General features: G+C 36.0%; 1 protein-coding gene across 4 annotated transcripts in view; it reads left to right on the forward strand.

Annotated features, from left to right (window-relative positions):
• kn (EBF transcription factor knot) overlaps nucleotides 1-27,648 on the forward strand; it is a 464,407-nt gene that overhangs the window by 336,673 nt on the left and 100,086 nt on the right. For all 4 annotated transcript variants that reach the window (XM_081766742.1, XM_081766732.1, XM_081766749.1 and 1 more), the window contains exon 8: nucleotides 25,871-25,988. In XM_081766742.1, coding sequence (XP_081622868.1) covers nucleotides 25,871-25,988 — 118 coding nt within the window. The remainder of the gene's footprint in view (nucleotides 1-25,870; nucleotides 25,989-27,648) is intronic.

Genomic DNA, 27,648 nt, shown 5'->3' on the forward strand with positions numbered 1-27,648 from the left:
TTCATGCCCTTTTTCTCTTTTTTCTTTCCATTTTTTTTTAAAAGATATACTATCGATGTGTTTTCCTGTGCCATCTTATTTTATAACCTTGCTCGGATGATTAGTGACTATGAGGTAAACATTGAAGAATAGCCCTCCCCTTCCCTTTATTTCTCGTACTCGTAACATTCTATGCCTCCCATTTTTCCTTACACTGTCACATCCTTCCTTCCCTCGTCTCTACTAACAAGAACATTACACTAGCCACTTTCTTTTTTCTATTTTTAACTACTACTTTCTTAATTCTGTCCTACTTCAAAAAACGAGAAATGTTACAATAGCTTTTCTTTTATTTTACTTAGAATAATACTACGCATTTTACAACATTTCCAAACTTATGATATGCTTAAGTAAGTTAAGTCTTATAGAAAGGATGTCATTACAATGAATCTTATACAGTGCAGTCCTTATGTTGCCTAATTATGAATTTGACATGTGTGAACAGGTTACAACAAGGCAGGGGCGATCGGGGCGATTGGCCCCCAACAAGATGATACTTTCTTATTTTATATGTAAATAAAATCCATCCCAGAGTTTGGAGCTTAAAAGTAGTTCTAGGTAGCAGTATTGCAATCTCCCCCAGAAGTCCGTCCTGGATCCGCCCCTGCAACAAGGCAATATAATACAAATCAAAATAAAGCTATATATAGGGACTGATTTCGGGGGTGCAAAGGTGCACGTGCATCCCCCTCTTCGTTGCAAATATACACTATCTAAAATAAGAAGCTAACAGTGAAAATATCAACACTGTTTGGAGCTTAAAAGAAAGCGGAGTTTTGCAAAAGCAATAGTTTAAGTACATTTTCTGGAGGTTGAAGGAAAAGGATTCACCAAGCAAAACAATATCCCTCATTCACACCACAGATTCCTAAATGATTTTTAAAAAATCATACCAATTGTAGTTATTGGTGCAACCCATCAGAAAATCCTGAATCCGGCCCTGTATATATATATATATATATACCTTTCGGGTTCACGTCTGGAGACACGAATTGCACTATGTGGCAACGTTGCAGATAAAGAACCATAGAGTAGATCTACCAGTCCATCAAATAATTCCATCGATTCTTTCTAGATGGCAGTTAAAGTTGATATAGATTGACGTTGCAATCAATGTAACTGCTTGATGGATTTCCAGAGTAATGTTCTTGGTTCCGAGCTAATCTGCGATGTTGCCACATAGTGGAAATTTGATTCCCTACAGAGGCTGAAGGAAGCCCCGGAGGGTATACCATCATATAACATTTTCGCTTTATTTTGACATGTAGAATATTGTTCTGTAGTCAGCGGGCGCCATTTTTAGAACACCTAATATATATAAACAGAGTAATAAAGTTGAAAGGATCTTATATATATATATATATATATATATATATATATATATATATATATATATATATACCACAAATAGGATCCTTCCAACTTTATTACTCTGTTGCAACTGAAAGTAGTACTAGTTCCGTTTCCAATATAGATGCCCATAGAGCGAAAACGGTAATCGGTGTTTAGATATGGGTTCAGGGTCACAAGAATATAGGCTATTTGGTCTTAGCTCTTATTCTTCTACGGAAACAAGATTTGTATAACTTCTGGTTTCAATATGTATTACTACCGAGAAATGAACCGCTGTGGCATAGTGGTAGAGCGATCATCTCTAGTGCATAAGGTCGTGTCTCTGGTTTGATTCTAGCTTTCAGCAAATGAGCTTTATAATGGACAAAAACTGTTTGCTTGGGTTTTCTCGGAGTTCTCCAGTTTACTTCTCACATTCTTCATTCGTATAACATTATAATCCATCATCAGCTAACCTTAGGCCTCGTGCATAATCGTAGGACGTTAAACTAAAAGAAAAAAGACAGGGGAAATTATTTTTTATATGATTCAGCGTCTAAATAATAGTTTCCATGTCTCACCTTACCGCTCTGTTGCAATCGGAAGTTAATACGCCATAAGGAAAATCAAAGATAGCAACCAGGGCCTAGAGTTGAACGGCATTCACCAGGTTATGGCATATGCTGATGATGTGAATTTAATAGGGGATGATAGGAGAACAGTAGAAATAAATGCAGAGATCTTATTAAACGCTTGCAGGGACATGGGTTTAGAAGTAAATGCAGAGAAAACTAAATACATGGAAGTGCGTCGGGACCGTAATACTGCAAATTGTGAAGGCGTTAAAATATTAAATAATACTTTTGATAAAGTGGATACTTTCAAATATTTAGGATCAATATTAACAGACGAAAATCATATTCACGAAGAAATTAAATGTCGACTAAAAGCAGGGAATTCGTGTTACTATTCGGTTCAAAATCTCTTGTCGTCGCGAATTCTGTCGAGGAATTTGAAGCTTAAAATATATAAAACGATAATCATGCCTGTTGTTCTGTATGGTTGCGAAACATGGTCGCTTACTCTGAGGGAAGAACATAGACTGAAAGTATTTGAGAACAGGATCCTGAGAAGAATATTCGGACCCAAGAGGAACGAGAATGGGGAATGGCGGAAGCTTCATAACGAGGAACTACATAGTTTATACGGTTTGCCGAACATTGTTAGGGTCGTCAAGTCTAGGAGGCTTAGGTGGGCAGGTCATGTAGCTAGAATGGAAGAAAGTAGAAACGCTTTCAAAGTCTTGACTGGTAGACCCATAGGAAAACGACCATTAGGAAGACCTAGGCGCAGATGGGAGGATAATATTAAGATGGATCTTGCAGAGATAGGAATACAAAGTAGAAACTGGATGCAATTAGCTAAGGATAGAAGTCAGTGGAGAGCTTTTGTGAACGCGGCATTGAACCTCCGGGTTCCATAGGCCATAGAGTTAGTTAGTTAGTTAGTTATTACTTCCGGTTTCAGTATTGAATTACACAAAATCAAACGAAATTTAGTTCTTTTATTTTAGTTTTAATACAAACGTATCCACACGAACATTCCATAATGCACGCGCTGCTAACTAACTCTGCCTACATAGGTTGTTCTTATTCAGTGCGAGTTCCGTTCTCATCTGCCATTTCAGTATGTTTTCGTTAGACACAAATCCATTACTACAGTGTTTTATTCCAAGTTGTTATAGCTCCACGCTGTTTTCCCTTCTCTTTTGGTACTGTCTACAAACTAACTCTCTCCTTCACACTCACACAAACCACAATCTATACGCCCCCCTTCAGATCGTTCAAAAGTGAATTCTCCGAGTTGCCGCTAGGGGCGTACTAGTCGTTTGGTCTCCCCTTTTTGTCATATATATATATATATATATATATATATATATATATATATATATATATATATATATGTGTGTGTGTGTGTGTGTGTGTGTGTAATGTGTTACTGTATGTTTTACATTGACATTTTTATTTTACTGTATATTTCTTCCTTCCTTTAATGTTTCGCCTGTATCATCATCTTTCACTAGTATCCACTTTTTTTTTTTCGTTGTTGTTCCAGTATTACGTTTCCTATATCTGTTCTTCCTTTTTTGCTTTTATTTCAATTAAAGTTGTGTGTGTAGCTGTTATCATATCTTTCTTTAATGCTACAGTAATAACATTATAATTGAAGACACGAGTTTTCCTATTTTTATTATTTTTCATTTATTCAAACAAACAAAAAAAGAAATGAAATCATGACATGTTTTTTCCCTCCCAGTTGAGTTTTCTCTCATTTGTTATCTGATTTCTAGATGGCATTATAGTCACGAAAAACAACAATGTACAAATCTACCTTTTTTTCGTTCTTTCTTTGTATTCTTTCGTTTGTGTTCATCTCTCTCATATACGGTAATAAAGCCCAAGGATTGAGTTATGTCGCAATAAAAAATATATGTAAAGACCAAAAAATTTTCATTCAATGTTTTCTTTTTGTAGCTACAATAGTATAACATATGAACTTCGAATAATGCAAAGGTTTTTAAACAGTAAATATTTCCTAATGGTCGGAAAGCAATTTATAAAAAAAGAAAAAAAATATGAAGGATATTTATGATATGATCTAAATAACAGTTGGTAGGTGCTACGTACTTATTGCGATCTGAAAACAACTATTTTGTCTAATGTGTCTCAAATTCATCATAAAAGATTAATTTATGTTATTATTATTTGTAATGAATCACGTGTTGTAGCTGCCAAAGGTATGTACAGCACAAACACAATAGCACGTTTGAACATTTATTTATTTTTTTAATTGAATGGTTGATGGGGAAGTTATATTAATAGAGCTATCAGCATTACCATTTTAATCCTTCACTAACTGAACCTGCGCTCTCTACACAGGCGCATCAATCACATATGAGAATGAGAATGAATCTCCTTGTCATTCCTTAACATCTGTATGTTCCTTTACAGACATAAGCGAAAGACGTCTTGATAAAAATCGGCAATGGTTATGATTGGGAAAGATGGTACTCCTACTCCCTGCCATTACAGAGTTACGCCCTCTCTTTAGCATAGATGTTGGTTGATTTACATTGATTGTTAACACTGTGAGATACATAAAAGTGCAGTTACATAAACATGAGAAAAAGTGAGCATACAAAACTAGGTGCACTGATAAATAATACTATCATAAAGAGGAGATTTTTTCGATTATTTTTTTTCCTATCTCACACTGTTTGTGAGATTGAGCCGACTTCCGGTTGGAGTTTCTAAGGCCACATTGCCATGTTAAATTAATCTTGTAGTTGTCATTAAAAAAAACTTGCAACCCGGTCGTTCTATTTACTGTGTACATATTACAACTTCTTGAAAGCAAGAAAGGTACTTCCATCTATGCAGCACTGCACCCTAGTGAACAAACAGTGAACCTCCTCATTGAAAACGTGTATTTTGGCGCACTCCCCCTCCCTGTCCAAAAGAATCCGTTGTTTCGGAAGCGACGAAACTGGTTTTTTCTTTATGTCAGCGGGAGGGCGATAGCAGGTAGCAAGCAAGACGTCCCAGAAAGTTGCGTACTGTTCGACTCCTTGCAAGATGGAAAAAATGTTTTATGACTCTTTCAAGACTATGTGTACATAGTGAAATATGGTAGGGTTTCAAGATTTTTTTATGACAGCTACAAGTTCTTCTGACGTTACAACCCCTTTTAATTCACGTATGATTAGTGTTTTCTTTCTTCTTTCATGCAGTACGTAATAAGCAAATATAATACAAACATAATTAATTATAATGTCAGTGATATATATTGTTCATTGGACAAAACTCAAAACAATACAGATTCATCTTAGCCTGGAGAAATGGTTATATTTCGTATTTCATTACCCTTTGGCTATGAAACAAATGCCTGAGAGATATGCAACCCCTGTATATGACTTTGTTGTCTTGGAATGTATAACTCGAAGGATATGATTCTTTCCTTTCTTAAGATTCCAACTAGGGATGGCCAGATCCGGATATTTTTGGATCCGGATATCCGGACACTGGATCCGGATCCGAGATTTCGGATCTTGGATACGAAAATCCGGATCTTGGATCCGGATCCGAAATTTCGGATCTTGGATCCGGATCCGAAAATCCGGATCTTGGATCCGGATCCGAAATTTCGGATCTTGGATCCGGATCCGAAAAAACGGATCTTGGATCCGGATCCGAAATTTCGGATCTTGGATCCAGACCTGAAAAACCGGATCTTATATCCGGATTCGAAACTCCGTGTCAGAAAATTCGGGTGTTCCGAATCAGCAAAATTTTCGAAATTATTGACAAAGTGATTTTCATTCCTATGCTTAAAATAAGATTTTAAGACACTTTTGGTATCTGATCGTGTGACAGCCTTGCGTTCTCTTCATTCTGTTGATATTTGGTTTTCGTGCCTTAATATGTCACAATTACTCTTAATTTGATTGAGTAAAACTGTCGACTTAGGTGAGAGCAATCTCATTGTCAGATTCGATTCTAGTGGAAATACTTGACCGAAAAGGTAGTAAATCTTTTTTAAAGCGGTCGTCCTGATGGAAATTTGTCCTTTGTTTTCTGTAACACTAGTCAAATGCTGGGATGAAACCTTAGTCTCAAGCCCAAGCTTCTTCATTAGACTCAGGCTGCTTACTTTTCTAATTCTTTCTGAGTTATTGTGGTCACTGAATGAGGCCATTTCCTAGTCGTGATGGGCTAGGCCATTGCTAATAGAACAGCCCATAAAATATAGATCAAATCAAATTAAGGAGCAACTTCCTTTTCTTGCTCTTGATGAGATTTTTTTCTTTTTTAAAAAATACGTTTCTCTGTGACCGTACCACTCCAGTTAGAATTAAGAATTGTAGTAGAGATGAAGTTCTAAACGGCAATTAATGTATCAAAATCAATGTATTAATGTACTGTATGTGTATACAAAATACCATATGGAGCCTCGAGCAGTAACACGTATCTTTGTAATTAGTAATCCACTACTATTAACTCTGCATAGGTTGTATAAGGAGCTATATCATTCATGTAAACACATAGGCGGATCCAGGGGGAGGGCGAAAAGTCGTTCGCCTCTACCCAGCGCCACCATTAACAGTGTACTTTAGTAGTAATTTGTGGCAATTTCAGATCATTAAGTAATTTTTCACTGCTAGCATCCCCAACCGCCCCCTAAGAATCCATCCGCCCCTTCCAGGAGTCTGTTCTGGATTCGGCCCTGCGCAAACATAATATACAACTCATTCAAGAGTACATTTTGGTAGTTTTTTTAAAATTTTTATCTTAAAGGATTGTCATTTCTCGTGGCTACTTATGCAATTTTGTCCACAGGCATACATGCAATTTCCAGTCATTACGCAAATACATTTATGTACTTAATAGACCTCAGCTAGTTGGGGGCTTCGCCACTAGACCCCCGTTACTAGGGCCTCGCACCACTAAAGCCTCTAATCATAATCAATTTAAAAAGAAATGTTTGGGGATTTGCCCTTAGACCCTCTGATATCTCATTTGATCGGCCTATGACCTCGTACCTCGTAAACCTACAACCATACCGAATCTCAGTTCAAATATCAAATTGTATGTAATAACATTCCGGTATCCCGAGACATACCGAATTTCAGTGCGAGTACATGGGGGCTTTCCCCCCAGCCCACACATTTGCTCGGTCTACGGCCTCGCACATCATACGCCTGCAAACATAATGAATTTTTAAGGGGGCGCGTTGGCTCAGTGGTAGAGCGTTCACCTCCGGTGCTTGGGGTCCCTGGTTCAATCCCAGCTCGCGCCGTGTGGACTTTGTGGTGGACAAATACCGTGCTCGTGGGTTTTCTCGGGGTTTTCTCGTTTCCTCCCACTTTCTTCATTTCATTTATTTCTCATAATCACCGTCTCCTTTATCCTAACCGGCATAATCGTGGGACGTAAAACTCAAAGATTTCATTTCATAACGAATTTTTGTTCAAATAACAAGTTTCATTTCTCTAACATTCCAGGATTCCGAGATATAAAAGTCTTTTCTCCCCGCCCCTTTTCTTCCCCTCTAAGACATACATCAAAAAACGCTTAAGTACATACCTAATTATTTCAAATGTGAAGTCCAAATACCAAATTCTATGCTCCTAACCTTCAGAGGTTCCCAGATATCGACATGTTATTATAATAATTACAATCCCCACCCTCTTTCCTTTCCATCTCTTCTCTTTTCCTTTTTACTAAAACGTCAAAAAACACTGAAACACATGTCAAATTATTTTCAATGAGAAATGCAAATACCAAATTTCAAGTCTTTAACCTTAAAGGATTGAACATATTAATACAATAATTGTAATCTCCACTTAATTTTCTTCTCGCCCTTTTTCTTCCCTTCTGGGCCACATATCAAAAAAACGTTGAAATATGTATCTAATTATTTTAAGTGAGAAGTTCAAATACCAAATTCCATGTTTCTAACCCTTTAAGTTTCCAAGATATAGGCATATTATTATACTAATTGCAATAATTGCAATTACCACCCGTTCTTTTACTTTCTACATCTTCCCTGCCCCTTTTAATTTAAATATCAAAAAGCACTTTAACAAGTATCAAATTATTTTCAATGAGAAACCCAAATACCAAATTTGAAGTATCTAACGTCAAGAATCATCATTATTTTCCACCCCATTTCCCCCCTTCCTCGTCGAATTTCCCAAAGTCCTTCCTTAGTGGTATCCTACGTCACAAAGCCTATAAACTGTCCAAATTTCACGTTTGTAGCTTAAGCGATTTGGCCTGTACGGAATCTGTCACTCACTCACTCAGGACTTTGCCCTTTTTATATAGAGAGATTTAAGATTTTATGGGAAAGCCATGGATTTTGTCCTAAAGCCGCCAGTGTCTTAGAAATGTAATAGCTTTGCTATAAACTTTAAGCAATCAACTGACTGAACTGCGTCTATATGTATTATGTAAAATGCCGCTTATGATATTTATTTTGCTCGTAATAAAAAATAGAAATAATGACGAAAATTGAAAGACATCCATGATTTTAGCGTAATGCTGCAGGAGTTCAGATCATTGAATTAATCATAAGAGCCGATTGTATAAGATAGACTACATTAAATTCCAATGTGGCACAAAGAAAATATGCAGCATTACTATGCAGTTTTTCAACGTTATAACTCATTCTGAAAATATTATCATAGGTCTCACAAACAATCGAGTTTTAATCCTAACTCGATTAATATGTAACAAAAGGCAGATCTATACAACTACTGACTTGAGATGAAAGTGGCATACTTGTAGTACGTTTAAAGATATACTAAAGACTAAATGATGGGGTGTGCGCAACAGTGGTCTAACCCCGAAAAATGTGAAAATGAGATTTTCATGTAATCTTTTGTCATTTAAATTGAATTGTCTTCCCACTGAGTTAGATAAAATTCACCTAGTCAATTTTATACATATGGATATTTTAGTTCTGGGTCTCAATCTAAGGCCTAAAATATTCAAATCAGGAGTCCGAAATTTCGGGTGTGGATAGAGGAACCGAATATCCGGATCCAATATTCGAAACTTCGGATCCGGATTCAAGATCCAAAATTCCGGATCCGGATTCAAGATACAAAACTTCGGATCCGGATCCAAGATCCGAAATTCCGGACCCGGATCCAAGATCCGAAATTCCGGATCCGGATCCAAGATCCGAAATTCCGGATCCGGATCCAAGATCCGAAATTCCGGATCCGGATCCAAGATCCGAAACTTCGGATCCGGATCCAAGATCCGAAATTCCGGATCCGGATCCAAGATCCGAAACTTCCGATCCGGATCCAAGATCCGAAATTCCGGATCCGGATCCAAGATCCGAAATTTCGGATCCGGATCCAGGAACCGGATATCCGGATCCGGATCCAAGATCCGAGATCCGGATCTTATAGGATCCGGATCCGGATATCATAGGATCCGGATATCTGAGATCCGGATCCGTCTGGCCATCCCTAATTCCAACACTTCCAGAGTACCCTTTAAAATGTAATAAAGAAATAAAAGACACTTTTATTTTTAAATATTCAATTAGAACTGGACAATCCACACAAAATTTCGAATCGACCAGCGAAAATAGCACGATTCTAGCACTTGTGGTTTTCGAGATCTCATTGTCAAAAGGATTGGAGGGAACATATAAACTTAGCATTTTAATATATAGACTAGCTGAACCTGCGCTCCTACACAGCGCATCATTCACATATGAGCATGAATCTCCTTGTTATTCCTCACACCTGTACATGTCCCTTTACAGACAAAAGTTAAAGACGCCGTGATAAAAATCGGCATAGAATACTATAAAGGGGAGATTTTTTCGATTATTTTTCAATATCTCGCATCATTTGCAAGATTTGAGCCTACTTCCGATTGGAGTTTCTAAAGCAAATACATTACATACACAAATAGTTATAATATCAGTTATATATGGTGTTCATTGGGTAAAACACTCCAAAAATAAAGATTCATCTTAGACTGGAAAAATGGTTATCCTTCGTTTTTCATTATTATTTGTCTATGAAGCAAACGCCTTAGACATATGCAACCCCTATACACAAGTATGTGTTGTTGGAATGTATAATGCGTAGGATATGGCGCTTTCGTTTTTTTTTTTAAATTTCAACACTTCCAGTGTACCCGTAAAAATGTAATAAAGAAATAATGGCCATGTTTAAAAAAAATCAATTAGAACTGGGCAATCTATGCAAAATTTGCAATCGATCAGAAGAAATGTTATCTTTCTAGCGCCTGTAGTTTCCGAGATCTCATTGTGGAAAGGATTGGCCACAAACATATAAATGTCCACAAACATATAATTTAAAACAACTCCACAGATAGCAGCACAGTTCATTAGCATTGATTTTGGAGGAGGCTTATTAAAATACAAAGACTTTGAACAATAATTTTAAAACATAAACTTTATTTTTAAAAAAGATGTTTTTATATAGTTTATTTAAAGTACACACACTTTAAAATATTTGTCTCTGTTAAACGTGAAATCACAAATAACCGTAAATCAAAGGTTTGAAATCCAAAGTTAGAGATTGGAGTTCAGGCGTTTTCATTGTTTTTGTAACATTTTAATAGATAGATAATATCTTTATGTTTTCTTTTATCTATGTTATGTTGCAGTTGGTTAAAACTCGCCTTGGTATCTTTGTTATTATTGAAAATTTTGCTCATTATTTGGTGTTAAAATTAGTTAGAATTATTATTGCTTAAAGGTATGAAAAACATTAAAATTTAAACAGCTGAGATGAAAATCAGTAAAAATTAACTTCGATGTATTATCGCGAGACAATGATAAGTTTAGTAACACTGTATTAGTAGAAGGAACTCTTAGTTGCTCTCAATTTAATAGATGGCAGAGTTGTCACGCTATATATACTATAATATCCAAATCATTCAATCGAATTAGTGCATAGGCCATATTACAATACCTAAATTAATGAGGAGCTCCTTCTTGGCTAAGCGTTTATCATATGTGCGTTTTGCGTTTGAAACCCGGATTCGATTCCCGGCGGGAGCTTATATGGTTCGGATTCCATGTTAATCAGTAGGTCAACGTCTCATATAGCCTCGCTATTAAACGGGAGTTAAAATCACCTCATCTCACCTAAATCAATGAGTCGGATTACTGCATAGGCTATATTTCAATATCCAAATTAATGAAACGAACTTGGGTCTCCCACTCCGAAAGCGCGTACACTAACTATGTAGCCACGAGGGAGCTCGACATTGATTCCTGGCAGAGAACATTTGTGGTTCGGATCCATATTAAATTATAGAACCATACTTTATATGGCCTTCCCTCTCTTTCTACGTCGAATATTCAAAATTCCTTCCTGGGTGGTGCCTTACTCACAAATCCTATGTATTGTCCAAATATAAATTCAGCTTTCAAGCAATTTGGCCTAGGTGTTATCAGCAGTCACGAGCATTGATGATTTCAAGGAATGATCCAGGGGATATTCCCTTCCCCGCAGTTACGAATTCCCCTCCTCCAGAGTCATATCTTCTATTGTCCGCAATGTAGATTCTCAGTATTTTTGTGGTTCTACTTTTCACCCTCAGTGCATTGAAATCTTCTGAAATCATCACTAGTCAGTGGTCTCGACTTCCTGTACATGCTTATGTACAGGCCTGTTACCAGTCCGATTTCTTCTAGGGGACAATGGCAGAGATAGAAGAGCACTACAAAACATTCTGTTGGTTTGTTACAGTGTGCTACTAGAAATTTGTTCTTTCCTTTAAAAAAATGCAAGTAAAACACGAAGCTGCAATTAGTTTGTTACTATCACGCACAGTTTCCACGAAAAACACTGTCTTTATACATTACGTATATTACTTAAAAGATAATTAATTGTGAATTCGCTCAAAGATTTTCTCCAGCCCCTGATAAGAGTGATATCACTATCAGTTTAGTATTCTTATTTTAAAAAAAATCGTTATGCTGAATCAGTGTTGCGTAAGCTCCTTGTAAAAATGTAACGCGTTACAAGTTACTTTACCTTCCCTTAAAATAACGCGTTACTTGCCCTAAAAAAGTAACTATTACCCTATTTCGAAAGTAACGCGACACTAACGCGTTACTTTTAGGTCCGAAGTTTTGAATATTGGAAAAAAATCTTATTACTTCAATTTTCCGTACTACCACTATTATTATTAATAGGCTATTATTATTATTATTATTATTATTATTATTATTATTATTATTATTATTATTATTATTATTATTATTATTATTATTATTATTATTATTATTATTGCACGTTCTGAATCGTTTTATGTAGATGCAAAAACAAATTCCTACTTGACAGCTATATGAAAATTTTTATATAATGTAACACTGACTAAAATGCCATACTGCGTTACTCGTAGGGATGGGCACAGGGGAATTCGAGAGAGTTTTCTTTGAAACTCGACTCGACTTGAAATATATCTTTGATCTCGACTCAAGAACTCGACTCGAAAAATTTCCTCGAACTCGACTCGATTTTGGGTCGAGTTTCAAGTCGAGTCGAGCCAAATCGAGCCGAATCCTGTGTGTAGTTTCAAGTGCTTTCTTCAAGTATTCTACATAGACAATATAATTATTATCAATGATACTACTGCTACCAATTATTATTATTATTATTATTATTATTATTATTATTATTATTATTATTATTATTATTATTATTATTATTATTATTATTATTATTATTATTATTATTATAACATTATTATTATTATAACAACACTGTGTATAAACACGAAAAATAGGCGATTCGTATCTGAATATTAAAAGAGTAGTCCATTGCCAACCTCGGTAGTCGTTAAGTCTAAGAGTCAAGGACATTGTTCACGAGCTTCTGAATTTTGGTTGAGGGTTTACTTTGAAAATTGTAATGCGTTACTACGAAATGTTATTTAAAAAGTAACACGTTACTTCCGTTACGTTACTTCCCAAGACTGTCATGCAGTGATAACTTTGTTATTGCATAACCATCACCGTGCTGTCACCACTGACAAATAACCGCTGCCATGTGTTTTGTGCTATGCAATATGAGGGTTGTGCTTTGCAGTTGAAGGTGTTTGTAAAGTTTTAACGTTTGTATTGAGTTTCTGCCAGTGATGTGTGTATGAAAAGGAGAAAAGTATGTTCAGTGTATCAGCATGTCTCGTCAGCGTATGAATAACCCTAATTCACTTTATTATATATGCGGTGAACTGATGTTGAAGAGTCAAAGAAGTAGCCTTATGCCTGTTGTCAAAAAGGCATATGAACCGTATTTTGGGTGCCGAGTAAGAGATCAAGATATGTACATACAAAGCAATGGGCAACACAAACCTCTTGTAATTCTTGTTCCAGGAACTTACGAAACTGAATGCAAAGAAAGCAAAGTGGGAACCCATAGACCTAGTGAGTGACTGTTACTTTTGTTTGACAAATGTAAAGGGATTCTCTTCAAAATCAAAATCTCACATTCAGTTTCCTAACTTGGAGTCAACAAGGCGCCCAATGTCCCATAATGAAGAGCTACCTGTGCCTAAAGCTCCTGAAAATCTTACATTTGATGAAGAAAAATTAAACCCTAAGTTCAGGCAACTCGGACATCGACTCCCAGCCACCATCCCTCTCATGTACACCACACTTATCACACAAGAAGAGCTAAACGATCTGGTATGGGAATTAAATCTATATGAAGACAAAAGCAGAAATCATGAAGTCTCGACTTCAGGAGTGGGATCAGAGAAAAATGCACGTTTCGAATGCTAAAACAAAAGCGGAGAAATCATGGACTCCCGATTTCAGGGATGGGATTAGAGAAAAAATACACGTTCCGAACGTAACGATTCATCTTACTTTTCAGAGACTGGAGGAATTGTGTTTTCGAACAATGTTAATGCAGAATCACGTTTTATTTCAGGAATTTGGTCGTGATAGTGAACATAATCCAGCAGAATGACGATTGTATATACATTGATTCGTGTAATATAAGTCTGACGACAGTGCTGTTTTATATTTAACAATACGTATGTTATTCACATGACGAAAACACATGAAGTAATATCTGATATATTACAGTATAAACATTCAATATAATATATGTGGAGATCTTAAAGTTATTGGAATCCTTACAGGCATGCAACAAAGGTATACCGAATGTGGTGCTTTTTGTGTGACTGGGACAGCCGGGACAGAGTTGACCATTACGAGTGGAAAGCATGGCCATCACGAGAGGAATATGTTCCAGAAATCAAGAACGTATCACGTTAACAACTCGTGAACCCTGAAGACGGTTTTCTTTCCCTATTACACATCAAACTAGGTTTGATGAAAATTTTCGTCAAAGCATGAAATCGAGATGGACCAACTTTCAAGCATCTGAAGTCAAAATTCCCAAGCCTAACTTGCTCAAAGATAAATGAAGGCGTGTTTATTGGCTCACAAAAAAAAAAAAAAAAAAAACAACAACAACAACAACAACAACAACAACAACAAAAAACCGTCATACAGGATGGTGAATTTGAATGTATACTGTCGGACATAGAAATGTAACATGGTAAGCATTCTAATTAGTGTGTTCTAATTTCATTGGTAATACTAAAACACCAAATTATGGTACTATTGTTAGTGATAACGGTACATTGCTTCAAACTCATGGGATGCCACATCCCCTGAAATCTTTTTTATTTACATTTAGACTTCTTTCCACGAAATTTAGGGGTTGTTAGTGCTGAAATTGAGAACGGTTCCATCAGGACATTGCAAATTTGAAAAGCTGTTTAGTGGACGATGGTAAAACGGTATGTTAGCTGAGTATTGCTGGTCTAACGTTAGAGAGATTCAGAGAAAACGACCCCAGTCTCATTTCCGTAGAAATTTGTATACACGTTTGTTTGTATACGCAAAATGCCTGTTCCATGTCTGTGTAATAAAATGTCATGTGACTGAATGGCACATATTAGAGAAAAACAGGCATCACAGATCACATATCGATTTAGCACCTCTAACTTATTTAGTCACAGGTTTTCAACTAAAGAACATTGTCGTAGAAATTTGTATAACCTTTTGTTTCTATATGTAAAATTCCTGTTCCATGCCTGTGTAACAAAATGTCAAATGATTGCACAATAAAAGTAATGCTTGTAAGCAGAAAACGCGCTTTATATATCGATTTAGCACCTCTAATTTAGTTAAAATAATGTTTTCAACTAAAAGACAGAACATGACCTCAAACTTGTACAGATTTATTTATAGTATTTGTAACACTGTAAATTCTTTTCACCTTATATTCTTGACTACTTTTGGAAAATATAAGCAACTGAAGGCTTAAGGGAGGGAGGTGATGAAGAAAAGTTTGAATTAAGTTTATTGCAGACGTGCGTGATATTTACTGGATACTTGGTGAATGATAAACTCAGCTTAATTCAGAAATAAGTTGTATAACTGGATACTTGTTTATGATAAACACATCTTAATGCGGAATTCAGTGATATAACTGGATACTTAGTGAACGATAAACTAATCATAAAGGAAACGTTAGTGATACGTATAACTTGACATTTGGTGAATGATCAACTCTTCGTAATCTACATGTCAGTGATATTACGTGACACTTGGTGAATGATAAGCTCAGCTAATGTAGACATAAATATTTTAAGTAGATAGTTGATAAATGATAAACTCAGCTTATTGATTGCAGATGTGAGTGATATTACTGGATACTTGGTGAATAATAAACTCAGCTTAATTCAGAAATGGATTATATAACTGGATACTTGTTTATGATAAACACATCTTAATGCGGAATTCAGTGATATAACTGGATACTTAGTGAACGATAAACTAATCATAAAGGAAACGTTAGTGATACGTATAACTTGACATTTGGTGAATGATCAACTCATCGTAATCCACATGTCAGTGATATAACGTGACACTTGTGAAAGAAAACCTCAGCTAATGTAGAGATAAGTAATTTAAGTAGATAGTTGATAAGTGATAATCTGGCTTATTGATTGCAGATGTGAGTGATATTATGAACACTTGGTAAACGATATATTTAGCTTAATACAGACATGAGTGACATAACGAGATACTGGCTTAATGATAAAGATGAACGAAACAGGGTATCTTACACTCAAGTATGTTCTTCACATCCAAATACACAGCAGCAGCTATCTGGTATTGCTAGTAACTGCATCTGATATATTTCAATAACTAGAATAATTAGTTACTGAACACACACACATATTACACTGGTATTAACCCTGGCAATCTTTCTGTACAAAATGTTAGGTAAATCTGCCTCAAAAGTGCGAACTTGTCATTCAACAAATTTTAAGATGGCCTAAGACGTAGGTTCTCTCGCATTTTACTTTAATTAAAAAAATTGGGAAAGTTAATAGCAATGTGAAATTTGTGTCAGCAAATTACTCCAGTTAGAGAAGTAGGTATCCAGATGTTGTATCCAATCATCATCTGTGTGCTATTTAGCAAACTCAATATTTCGGATGATTCCTTGAATATCTTTGGTAGAAGAGTTTTCAATTGGGAAGTCGTCAAAGTAGGAACATGATATTAGATTTAGAAACAAGGTGCTCGAATTAAACATATGATGAAGTAACAGGTAAATATTTATTATAACATTTTCTTTAAGATTTTTGGTTATCAAAGCAGAGAGATTTTTTAAAAAAAGCAGAGAGCAGGAAGTACCTAGTTGTCATATATATATATATATATATATATATATATATATATATATATATATATATAAGGCAGAGTAGGGAAAAAAGGCCATAGTGTGCTAAGGGAGGGGAAAGAACGGTTTCATCGAACGTTGGCCGTCATCGTTGCTCGTTCCCATGGGAACGGATAGAAGGGGAGAGAAGCGGCCGGGAGGGGAGAGGGTCAGACGGGAGACTCAGAGGGGAGAGAAGCGGGGAGTCCCTTGCGTGGCGCATTCCCTAGGGGCAGTCCCCCAATTCCTGGGGGAGGAGTCTATCTCGACCACAAAATGGCGGAGGAGGAAGGAGGAACACTGTTGTTTTACTCCTGACTTCTCCAAAGAGTAAGTTCTGTTTTTTTATCGTTGCACATTTTTTTGAGTGTATTTCTGTCTTTTGAGACGGGACTTCTCTAAAATATTGAGAAAGTGGCTTCTTTAGCGATTAGGTAATATTATGCATACATATAAATAAGTCCACTTATAAATTTTGTATCAATACCATAAATATGAATGAGTTATAAACACAACAAATTGTCATATTTTGTTATACAAATATGTTTCTTCTCTTGAAGATGGATACCAGTTACATTTGTCCTGCTTCTTTTACAGCCCTTTTTTTAACCTACTGTGCTACACAATGACTAATAGCCTACAATATCAGAAAATCTAGCCTTGTCACATACTTTTAATTCAGTACAGCCAGCTATTGCATTTTCCCCTTCCCCAAGTGAAAACATGGTTATCAGTACGGATATGGTTCCTAATTGTGTGTTGCATCAAATGTTTTTCTTGTGCATCTGTCTTTTCTAGTTTATTACCTTCTTAAACCATAATTTTGTACTTAAAAAGTACGTACCTTGATAAAGAAAAAATAGTTGAACCAAAGGAAAATCCAACACTGAACTTCTTTAAGTTAGATACTACGTTCACTTCTTTAAGTTGGATACTATGGGTTTTTTGAAATTTATTCAAATAGCGATCGGACGAAATACAAATAGTATGGAGTGACTCTTATGTACGAGCTTCGTAAAAATATGTCCAACTTACTTTCAGCAGATGTGCAACTACAGCAAATTACAATATAGAGAACTGTTTCCTAATGAAGAGATTGTATATTAATTAGATATAGGTACAGTATTTATAAGAATATTTTCGCACCCTATGCCATAGGGAATGTATCAAAATATTCCACTCATTTCCAGACACCCAACAAATTACAACGGGACTTAATACTGAGAACCTATACTTAATAGTGACAAGAATTCAATATACCGTAGTCGTTCCTGCTGCCAGAGGCGGATCTGGAAGTTAAAAGCTAGACTATGATAGATATATATACGTATATCATGAGTTTACTATAAACTTTCAAAAATAATAGCTTAAATTATTTTTGGCACTGGAAAAACTGGGGGCCTAGGCCCCCGGCCCTGGGCTGGATCCGCCACTGCGCTGCTACTCTAAGAACTAAGTATTAACAAAATGACAAAACAAGCAGTCTCTCACCGTACTTGTATTTCACATACAGCCCTTTCCGTTTCAACATTAGAATGGAATGCAATAACTTACTGTTTTGCAATGTCTTTGTCGTAATTTTTCGTAATACTAGAGGATTTATTTGGTTACTTGAATTGGAATTAGCACCCTTTTCAGCTCCGAGACTATATGAAACATGGACCTAAGATGGAATCCCAGCTATCATAATAAGTTCAAATTTCAAGGCTTTGCTGCCGAGAATCGAACCCGGGACTCTGTGCCACTAGACAAGTGGGTAGGGCTACAGGATTTAGTACTGGTACAATACTATAAGGTATTGTTATTACAAAACTCAGGCCACAATATTTTGGTTCGCTTTTTTCAAGTTTCAATAAAAATCCCCAGTTAATATTTTGTATTACAAGTGGTAATTTTAGAAAAAAAGAATAGTAGCCAAGTTGTGTAAGTAGCAAAAAGAATATTATGAATTCTGAATAATTAATAAAATGATCAAGTAATTCGTTATAAAATTATATACAGCATGGGATTTCTTAACATATTCTTCTTGTTCAGATGCAATGCATTCAATGAACGAATGTTTACAGGATTGAATAGGGGTCATATTATGAAAAATTACATTTCAGTCTCACTATGTGTATGCACAAGCTACGTATGTCTCATACCCTCGTTCCTTCCACCCTTAGAATATAACTCTCTCGAGACAGGTACTATAACTCCCCTCCTCCCGCGCGATCATCCCTTTTCTGATTGACTTTACGCTTAGCTAAATGCAATGAAATAACAGCGACCTTATATGGTAAAGCGAGTTTATACAGAATAGGTCTTGGTAACGTTTACTCTATAACGTTGAGCGAACAATACCCGTGTGTTTATTACTATTATTATTATTGTTGTTCTTGTAACAATATTAATAACGTTGTGTTATCAATTATTAAACGTTGTTGCATAACAATCGAAACATTAGTATTGTTCTAAAATAACAATACATGTGTATGTGTTTGTATGTATATGTATACTGTTGTTCTCGCGTCTTTATATACAACGCCTGCGGTTTGAGTCGAGGGGTTTAAAGGGAAGCAGTCCATCCAGGATACTACTCTATACCTTTAACAAGTCCACCGAGAGGGAGGAGAATACGAGCGGTGCGAAGAGAGATATTAACCATTTTTTAAACAGCAAGTTCTCTTGGGGGTTTAAAAGTGACAAAGAAAATTGAGTTAGCCCTATTACTGGAAGAGTGGCGATTCTTCGCTTATATAAGTTGAAGTTTAATTTAACTGAAGGAACGAGTTGAACTCTTTGGGGGTATACGTGCTTACCTTGTAACGGAGAAATGTCGAGTTCGTTTCCTTAAGCAGGTCATCCTAAGTTTTTCTTCAGTCATTAGTGTGTTACCAACGGATAACGGTATAAACTAGATACGAATAGAAATATTTGTATTATTATGGAACAGAACCCTCCGTTGAACATGTACATTGAAGATGCAGACACGGACATGAACTATTTTCAGTTCATAATTACATATTTAGCACCGGAATCCTTGGTAGAATTTGAAAATAGATCTAGACAAAAAAAAAAGTCTTTGTCGTAATTTAATGACCTGGCGTATCATCGTTTTCCTATATAGTATTATATACAATTACCGCATAACATAGAATTAGCGCATACCCATGAGTAATCTAAATTGATGTAACCTCTCATTTACGAAAATCATCAAGTTCGATCGGTGTCCCTTATTCAAAGGTTTCAATATATAGATATACTAACTATAATAAGTCATTATTAAATATTATTGCTTGAATAATTCTTTTTAAATTAAAAAAAAATGGTGGACCAAATTGGGAAAAAGTGCACATCACATTTTAAAAGGTATTTGAAATATGTACTGTGAAACATAACTAGGTCCTGTATCCAATGCCATATATAATAGCCAATTTTTAAACTTGAACTTCAATAACCTAGAACAGAGTCGAATATTCCAGAAATGTTGTCTCTATACAAGGTATTACATAACCATGTCAGTTGCATGGACCTACTTAATCACTTTAAATTTAAAGTTCCATTACAAAAATCACAGAGACGGTGATGATGAGAGATGAGTGAAATGATGGAATGAAGAGAGTGGGAGGAAACGGGAGAACCCTGAGAAAACCCACGAGTACAGTGTTTGTCCACCACAAAGTCCACATGGCCAGAGCTGAGATCGAACCAGGAACCCCAAGCACCGGAGGTGAACGCTCTACCACTGAACTACCGCGCCCCCGACGCACACAAAGTAAATTATAAATTTAGTGATAATAGAAATAGAGAGAACTGTGTTGCTTAGAAATTATATTGGCAAACTCGAGAGGCTCTCCATCTGCATGACAAAGTTCCGTCGTCTCCGGGTCACGGATCTGACTGGTGCAGGTAAACGACTCACGAAGCTCATCACCCCTTCCATCGCTGCTGTGTGGCCAATAATAATGACCATAAAAGCAGTTTTTTAAAAAAGAAAAGATCGTTTTTTTTTTCTTTCTTTGTTAGTTTGTTTGCAAATGAGCACTACAAGAACGAAAACAGATACCGGCTTCGGCGAAAATCATACTGGTTTCAGTAAAAACCCAAAGCTCTTTTGAAGAAAACTGAAACTGATTTCAGTGAAAATCCGCACCGGATTTGGAGAAAACCGAATTGGTGTATCCATATTTCGGATTTTCTAGAAACTGGTTTCCAGTTTTCATAAAAACTGTTTTGCCTATGCTTAATAACCAATAACCTTTGTAACCGTGTGTGATACAGACAAATTCATTTTTGGCACTTTTGTTAAGCTCGTAACTCAGAAACGACTTCATTTCACGTAGACTTTTGAGCCCGTTCTCGTGTATGGAATATAAGGAATTCTAGAACATACTGTATATAAAATTCACCATTTGAGCGGACGGAAAGGAAGTAAGAAAATGCAAGCAGTAATGTTGGCCAATTCTGTAACTTGGCCACATACATAAGTTGACTGCATGTCTTTTCTATTAAACCTTTCACTCTATGAGCTGGCCATTTTAAAATTTTGCATTACTGGAATTTAAAGGGCCAACTTAGATAATATGTAATGTATTATTTTTAGTGCGGCTATTTATAGTTTGCACTACTTAGTAATGTTTCTGCACATAGTACCAATATTCAAAATCTCATAGTAGACACAATGGCGAGTGCCACATCTTCTGGAGACCATGGGAATCCGACAGAATTCTTCTTTCTGACTGTCCCCGCTTACCAAATCTCTCTCTCACTCTCCTATCACCTATCCCAGAACTCTTGGCTGCGCTCCTACGTCTTCATTGTTCTCCGATTGGCTTCTCCCTTGAGACCAGGCCCCACCCACAGCTTATCTTTTCTTCCTGTCCCACTATCCTCACCCTCCTTCGACTGCGCTAGGATATGTCCCTGGAGGCCGTAAGAGCAGTACACCCGGCGCAGAAACTATCTTGTGATGGATGGATTGTGCAAGAAATAGTCATCTGCCGAGTGCAAAAGCACTTCAATGAAGAAGGATGAAAGGTTTCGTTTGCGATGCGACGCGATGAGCTAATAGTCGCCCTCTCATAGTAGAGAGAAACTTTCGTAATCTGTTCTTGGCTTTATATTCACTATATTTTATATTATTTATAATATATGTATAGGGTGTTTAAGAAAAAAAACGACAAACTTCCAGAATTGAAATCCATATAATAAACCCATTTTATAAAGTCCCAATTGGAGATGAAAGTAAAAATTTATCATAGCCCTCCTCACTGCTCCAGTAAATGGCGCGTTTGTCTTTTGTGTACGAGGTTCTGGGTTCGATTCCCAGTGTGAGATCATTGAACATACAACAGTGGTTCAAATTAGTGTTGTTAAAATTTGAATAATTCATTATTTTTATAATGACTTCTTCGAATATTCGAACAATTATTCAAATATTGAAAGCGAATATTCGAATATCCGAATAATAGAAAATTCAAATTTTTAAAACGTATTTTAAGAGACAAGAGTTGAGACTTTCGAGACGTTGCCTCGTTTCGAGAAGGTGTCGTGAAAGTAATGTCTTGTCTTTATAGCACATGGAGAATGTGAAACAGGAATATTTGTCTTGCAGCATATGAAGAATGTGAAACCGGGATATTAAGAAAAGAATTAAACTATGTTACGATGTTAAATTAATTTAAACAACTTCAATTAAGCACACACTTTGTTCTCTCACTTGCCTAACTGGATGCACACAGTTGCGAACATATCACTATACTATTGCACAACAGTATCTGCGTTTGGTCTTTTCTTCCTTTAAGAGTTTTTTCTTTTTAACCATTTATACCCATATAAACACAGACAAAAAAATAAATTTCATAAGTGCTCTTTTATTTTCTTATGAATAATTTATTCGTACCTTTCTTACATTATGTAATTTTAAATTCACGCACTGCCATGACACATGTTTAAACAATATAACATATTGAAATATAATAAATACGTATGTATTGGTGTAATGATGAGTTATTTACACTTTTATGTTCTGGAGGATTTTCGGTTTCTTTTAGTATGAAAAAAATCCTGGATCCCTAGAAAAATTATTGGGTCCCGCTAGAACAACTTGTTATCTACACTACTGTACTTAAGGACAAATTCTCAATGCGTGGTTTTCGAAAATATTGACCAGAAAGAAAACTAATTTCTATAACGCTAAAAATATGTCACTTGCGGCCAACAAAAACAAGCTTCAAAACACTTCACTAAAATATAACTCCATGAAGCACACTAGCAAAATATCAATATACACTATGGTTAATAAACTAAAATAATCTAAAACTATCATTTACCCTTGGACTTCAATTTTAAACATCTTTCAATTAATGTTTTCAGACTTGTGCTGAATTTGAGACGTAGAATATTTCCTGTAGTTATTAAAATGAATTGAAAATATTGCTGTCCACGAGACGAGAAAATTATATTCTTGTCTTGTGATCCTCCTATAGGCTAATATCTCTTCTTTCTGTAATATCAATTATCTGCGAAGAAATAATCAAAGACAGACTACTTAAATTCACCTCACATTACATCCACAGTTCTCAACATGGCTTTCTACCGAGAAGCTCAAGTCTCACAAACTTAAGTACTCTTCTTTCCTGTGCAGTCAAATGTATGAATAACAATACTCAATTAGATGTTATCTACTTTGATCTCTCGAAGGCCTTTGATTCTGTCAGTCACATTCATATTCTTCATAAACTCTCCAATAGATTTAATGTACATGGCAAATTTCTCTCTTTAATCACCAACTACTTGAATTACCGTAAACAGAAAGTTGTTCTTTCAGGGGCGGCTACTAACCCCAAATCCATGATCTCAGGGGTGCCTTAGGGAAGTGTACTGGGGCCTCTGCTCGCATTTATCAGCTCAACCTAGTGGCCTTCTGCTTTTTGCCGACGATTGTAAGTTATACAGAGAAATATCGTGTCTCCATGGCATAATTGTTCTACAGGAAGACATAAATTACCTTATAGGCTGGTGTGAAATGTGGCACTTGAAACTCAACAATAAGAAATGTGACAGTATTACTATTACTTTGAAAAAGTCTCCTGTTCCCTCCACATACCATGTCAATGATTCCCTTATCACACATTCTGCTAGTCATAATGATCTTGGTGTCGTCTTTGATTCAAAACTCACATTCTCTGACCACATCTCCTCAATACTTAAGAATTCAATGTGCATTTTGACTTCTTTATCGATTCACTAAACTACGCACTGTTTCGTCATTAGCAACTTTTTATAAAACTTTAATAGCGCCCAAGATCGAATACTGCTCTCCCATATGGGCCATGGCAGCACCTACACATCTCTCCATACTTGATTCTATTCTTAATTTCTTTATCACTATAGTCCGTTTCCATGTTCCTGCACTTCGAATATTATCTAAGAAGGAACGCTTGCGACATCCAAACTCCGGAAGTACGTAGAATTATCTCTGACCTGAAATATCTTCATAAAATAGTGAATGGAGACTTAAGATCGGAAATATTACTTCAGGAACTGTCCTTACGTGTTTCTTCCCGCATCACCCGAAATACCCACCATCTTGTTCGTCCCGGGTTGGCAATTGTACAGAGGTCTCTTTTTTACAGAATGTCAAACTGTTATATTCAAGTAACAACTGATGTGGACATTTTTTTCGAGCTATCCGGTTGCTTGAAAGAGCAATTAAACGAGTTTTGACGAAGTAATATTACTTTTACATTCTTTTTTGACACTGTTCTATGTTGTTGTTATTATTGTTGTCTTGTTTTTTTTCTTTTGTTAACATTTCCCTGTGTAAAATGGCAAAGTTATGCTGTATCTGGGAATTTGTTCAATAAATAAAACAAGGAGTCGAGACGAAAGAACATTTTCAAATTTGAGACGAGATGATAAACAAGACATTTATCGTCTCGTTATTGAGACGAGACGAGAGATTTCTCGAGTCTAGTGTGCAACTTTAGTTCATCCAAGTCGCAGGTATCAAATACTATTTTAATGTTATACAAGTATGATTCATCATAGAAATACCATAGATATAAGCTGACAAAGTGATTGTACGAACATATATAATGAAGAGCATTTATCAACGTTTAAAAATACGAAAGCTATTTCACAATATACTTTAATATTAAATTATTTAAATATTACATCATTCGTTGCTCTCTCGTGACGCCGAAGCATTCGAATAACTTCTAGGTAAGAAACAAATTAAGACATAAATTTTGTACATAAATTTACAAAAGAAAAATTTCGAGACGGTACGAGTAAACATTCTTTCTCGTCTTGTTAGCAATAAGGAATAAAAATAGAAACCGTAAGATTCTTGGCATGAAATTACTTCTTAGCTGCCTCGTGTCAATAGGCAAAAGATTTGCTGTCAGCCTAATATGATCCTAGAAATAACTCACAGATTAGTCGTAACCTTGAAGAAAAAATGTGTTAGTTCAAAACTAAAATGAAATTAAAATTAAAACTTTAAGTTTTACGTCCCACATTTATGTCGGCTAGGATAAAGGAGACGGTGATGATGAGAAATGAATGGAATGAATAAAGTGGGAGGAAACGAGAGAACCTCAAGAAAACTCAAGAACACGGTGTTTATCCATCACAAAGCTCATTTGGCGCGAGCTGGAATTGAACCAAGGTCCCCATGCACAAGATAGGTCAAAACTAGTGGGTCAGTAAACATAGACGTACTAATCATAGTCATCCACGAAATGATCATGGGCAAAGATCGAAGAAAACAACCATTGATCACTATCAACATGACGCATGTTGACGTGCAGCAATTGGCGGGCTGGTGTGTAAAGTGCGTTGTCAAAAATTAGTGTTTTAGAGAAGTCGCGTTTGAAAGTTCCAATATAAATCCAAAAATCCGGTTTTGGGTTTCAGATGTATAACCAAAAAACAGTCTTATTGACATGAAGAGCTACAACAGTTAATCATTTTCCTAAAACCTGATTTTGGATTCATGTCAGAACTTTCAGATGCGAAGTCTCTAAAACACTAATTTTTGACTTAAAGCACTTTACACACCTACCCGCCAATTACTATTCATCTGTCTTCCTTTTACAGCCTCTGAGTCGTCTGTTACTATACTAACTTTAGAATTAGGTATTATTGTTTTTTGCAATTTAAATGAATTTCCCCATTTTCTTTCTACTGCAGGTGGTTATATCAACGCAAGTGAGTGTGGACGGCCCTCTTTTGGCTGTGTCTGACAACATGTTTGTCCACAATAACTCCAAACATGGCCGACGGGCGAAACGCTTGGATCCTGCTGAAGGTAAATGTAGTAATATGTATACATATCATTCTTCAAATTAAAATTAGTTTGTTTAATGTTACTTTTAAGACTTCAAATACAGTAAAACCAGTCAAAATTGGCCACATCTTCAAAATGAACATAAATGATTGATTTCACTTGATATTAATTGAATTGTACTTAATAATAATGGAAGGTTACCAGATTTATTTTATGAAAAAGTAGGAAGTTTTTACACAGATAAAGAAAGTGGAGTTTTAGAAGGTAAAAGAAATATTTTAAACGCAACAACAACTATTACTACTACTACACTACTACTATTACTAGTAGTAGTAGTAGTAGTACTACTACTACTACTACTACTACTACTACTACTACTACTACTACTACTACTACTACTACTACTACTAATAATAATAATAATAATAATAATAATAATAATAATAATAATATGGAAATACTATAACCGCTTTTCTAAAACCAGTTCAATTAAATATGTGCAACTTCCATTGAATATAATTTATCAGCTATCTACCAAACTAAAGAAGTATCAAAATGTGGGAAGTCAACAGTGTTGGCAAGGTGACATGGTGAACGGAATTTCTCTTTTTGATATTACTAAACTTAGAGGTTCTCATCTCCACCTAAGTCCATGTATACCTCACTAAGTTCTCTTGATGTAACTTTCCCTGAAAGGAAGCAATACCTAGTTTAACCTTTCTGCAAAATTCCCTTTACTTTTTGATTTCTCCCCGCACAAAATCCTTTTGTATTTAATTAATCGCTCATCCCCTTAAACTTTCTATGATGCTCTTTGTGCAATAATCCTCACTCCATGTGGTACTTATACCCAGGACCGTAACTTGTGGGGACAGGGGGGCAACTGCCCCCAGGGAAGCTCCCCGCCGTTCGAGGGGGCCCATTTTAAGACAAAATTTTCTTACTCCATATACGATGCGAACATGAAATTATAAACGAAGCATCAAACAAGTTCACTACATTATATAAGTAAAACAGCACACAGAAGGTAAACAAAACAAAAATGAGTCGTGGGCCCATTTCAGTAAAGAAAAAAAAGTCTTGTATTAGGGGCCCGAGGAATAATATTTATTCGTATGGGTTTGAAATTTGTCAATATTTGCCCCTTAATTAATTTGTTATGTGTGGAATGGGCTCTGGGGCGCAAAAAACGGTCCCGCAGACCTTGCCGTGCGAGGGCCCACAGGCTTCAGGGGCCCATAAAGAGTAAGAGAAAGATAGAAAGAGGGGGCCCAAGAATTAGAAATACAACTTTTGGGCGCCCAAATGCGCGTATTAGTGCTTGTCCCCCCAGAAAAAATCTAACAAGGAACATCTTATAATGATGGTAGCGTTGCCTAATGAAACAATGTGCAATCGATAGAGGAGTGAAGATAATTGAGAAATCCAAAGTTTTACGGGTCAACACCCTAAAACACAGGAGATACAGAGGAAAGAAGAATCTAGAATCGTGTGAAGATAGCAATGCAAGACACACTGACACAAAAAGAACTTGAAAATCATTAAAGTAATCAAAATGGTATTTGCACAACAGTATAGGAAGCAAATATTGTACCCACAGACATGCTCAATAACATTATATGTAATGCTGTGTCGCCAACTAAGCACAAAATGAAGTTTTGTTAAATGGCACGGATCACAA

The sequence above is a fragment of the Thermobia domestica genome, chromosome 1 (assembly GCF_964235325.1).
Source record: "Thermobia domestica chromosome 1, izTheDome1.hap1.1, whole genome shotgun sequence".
In the NCBI taxonomy this organism is placed as follows: domain Eukaryota; kingdom Metazoa; phylum Arthropoda; class Insecta; order Zygentoma; family Lepismatidae; genus Thermobia; species Thermobia domestica.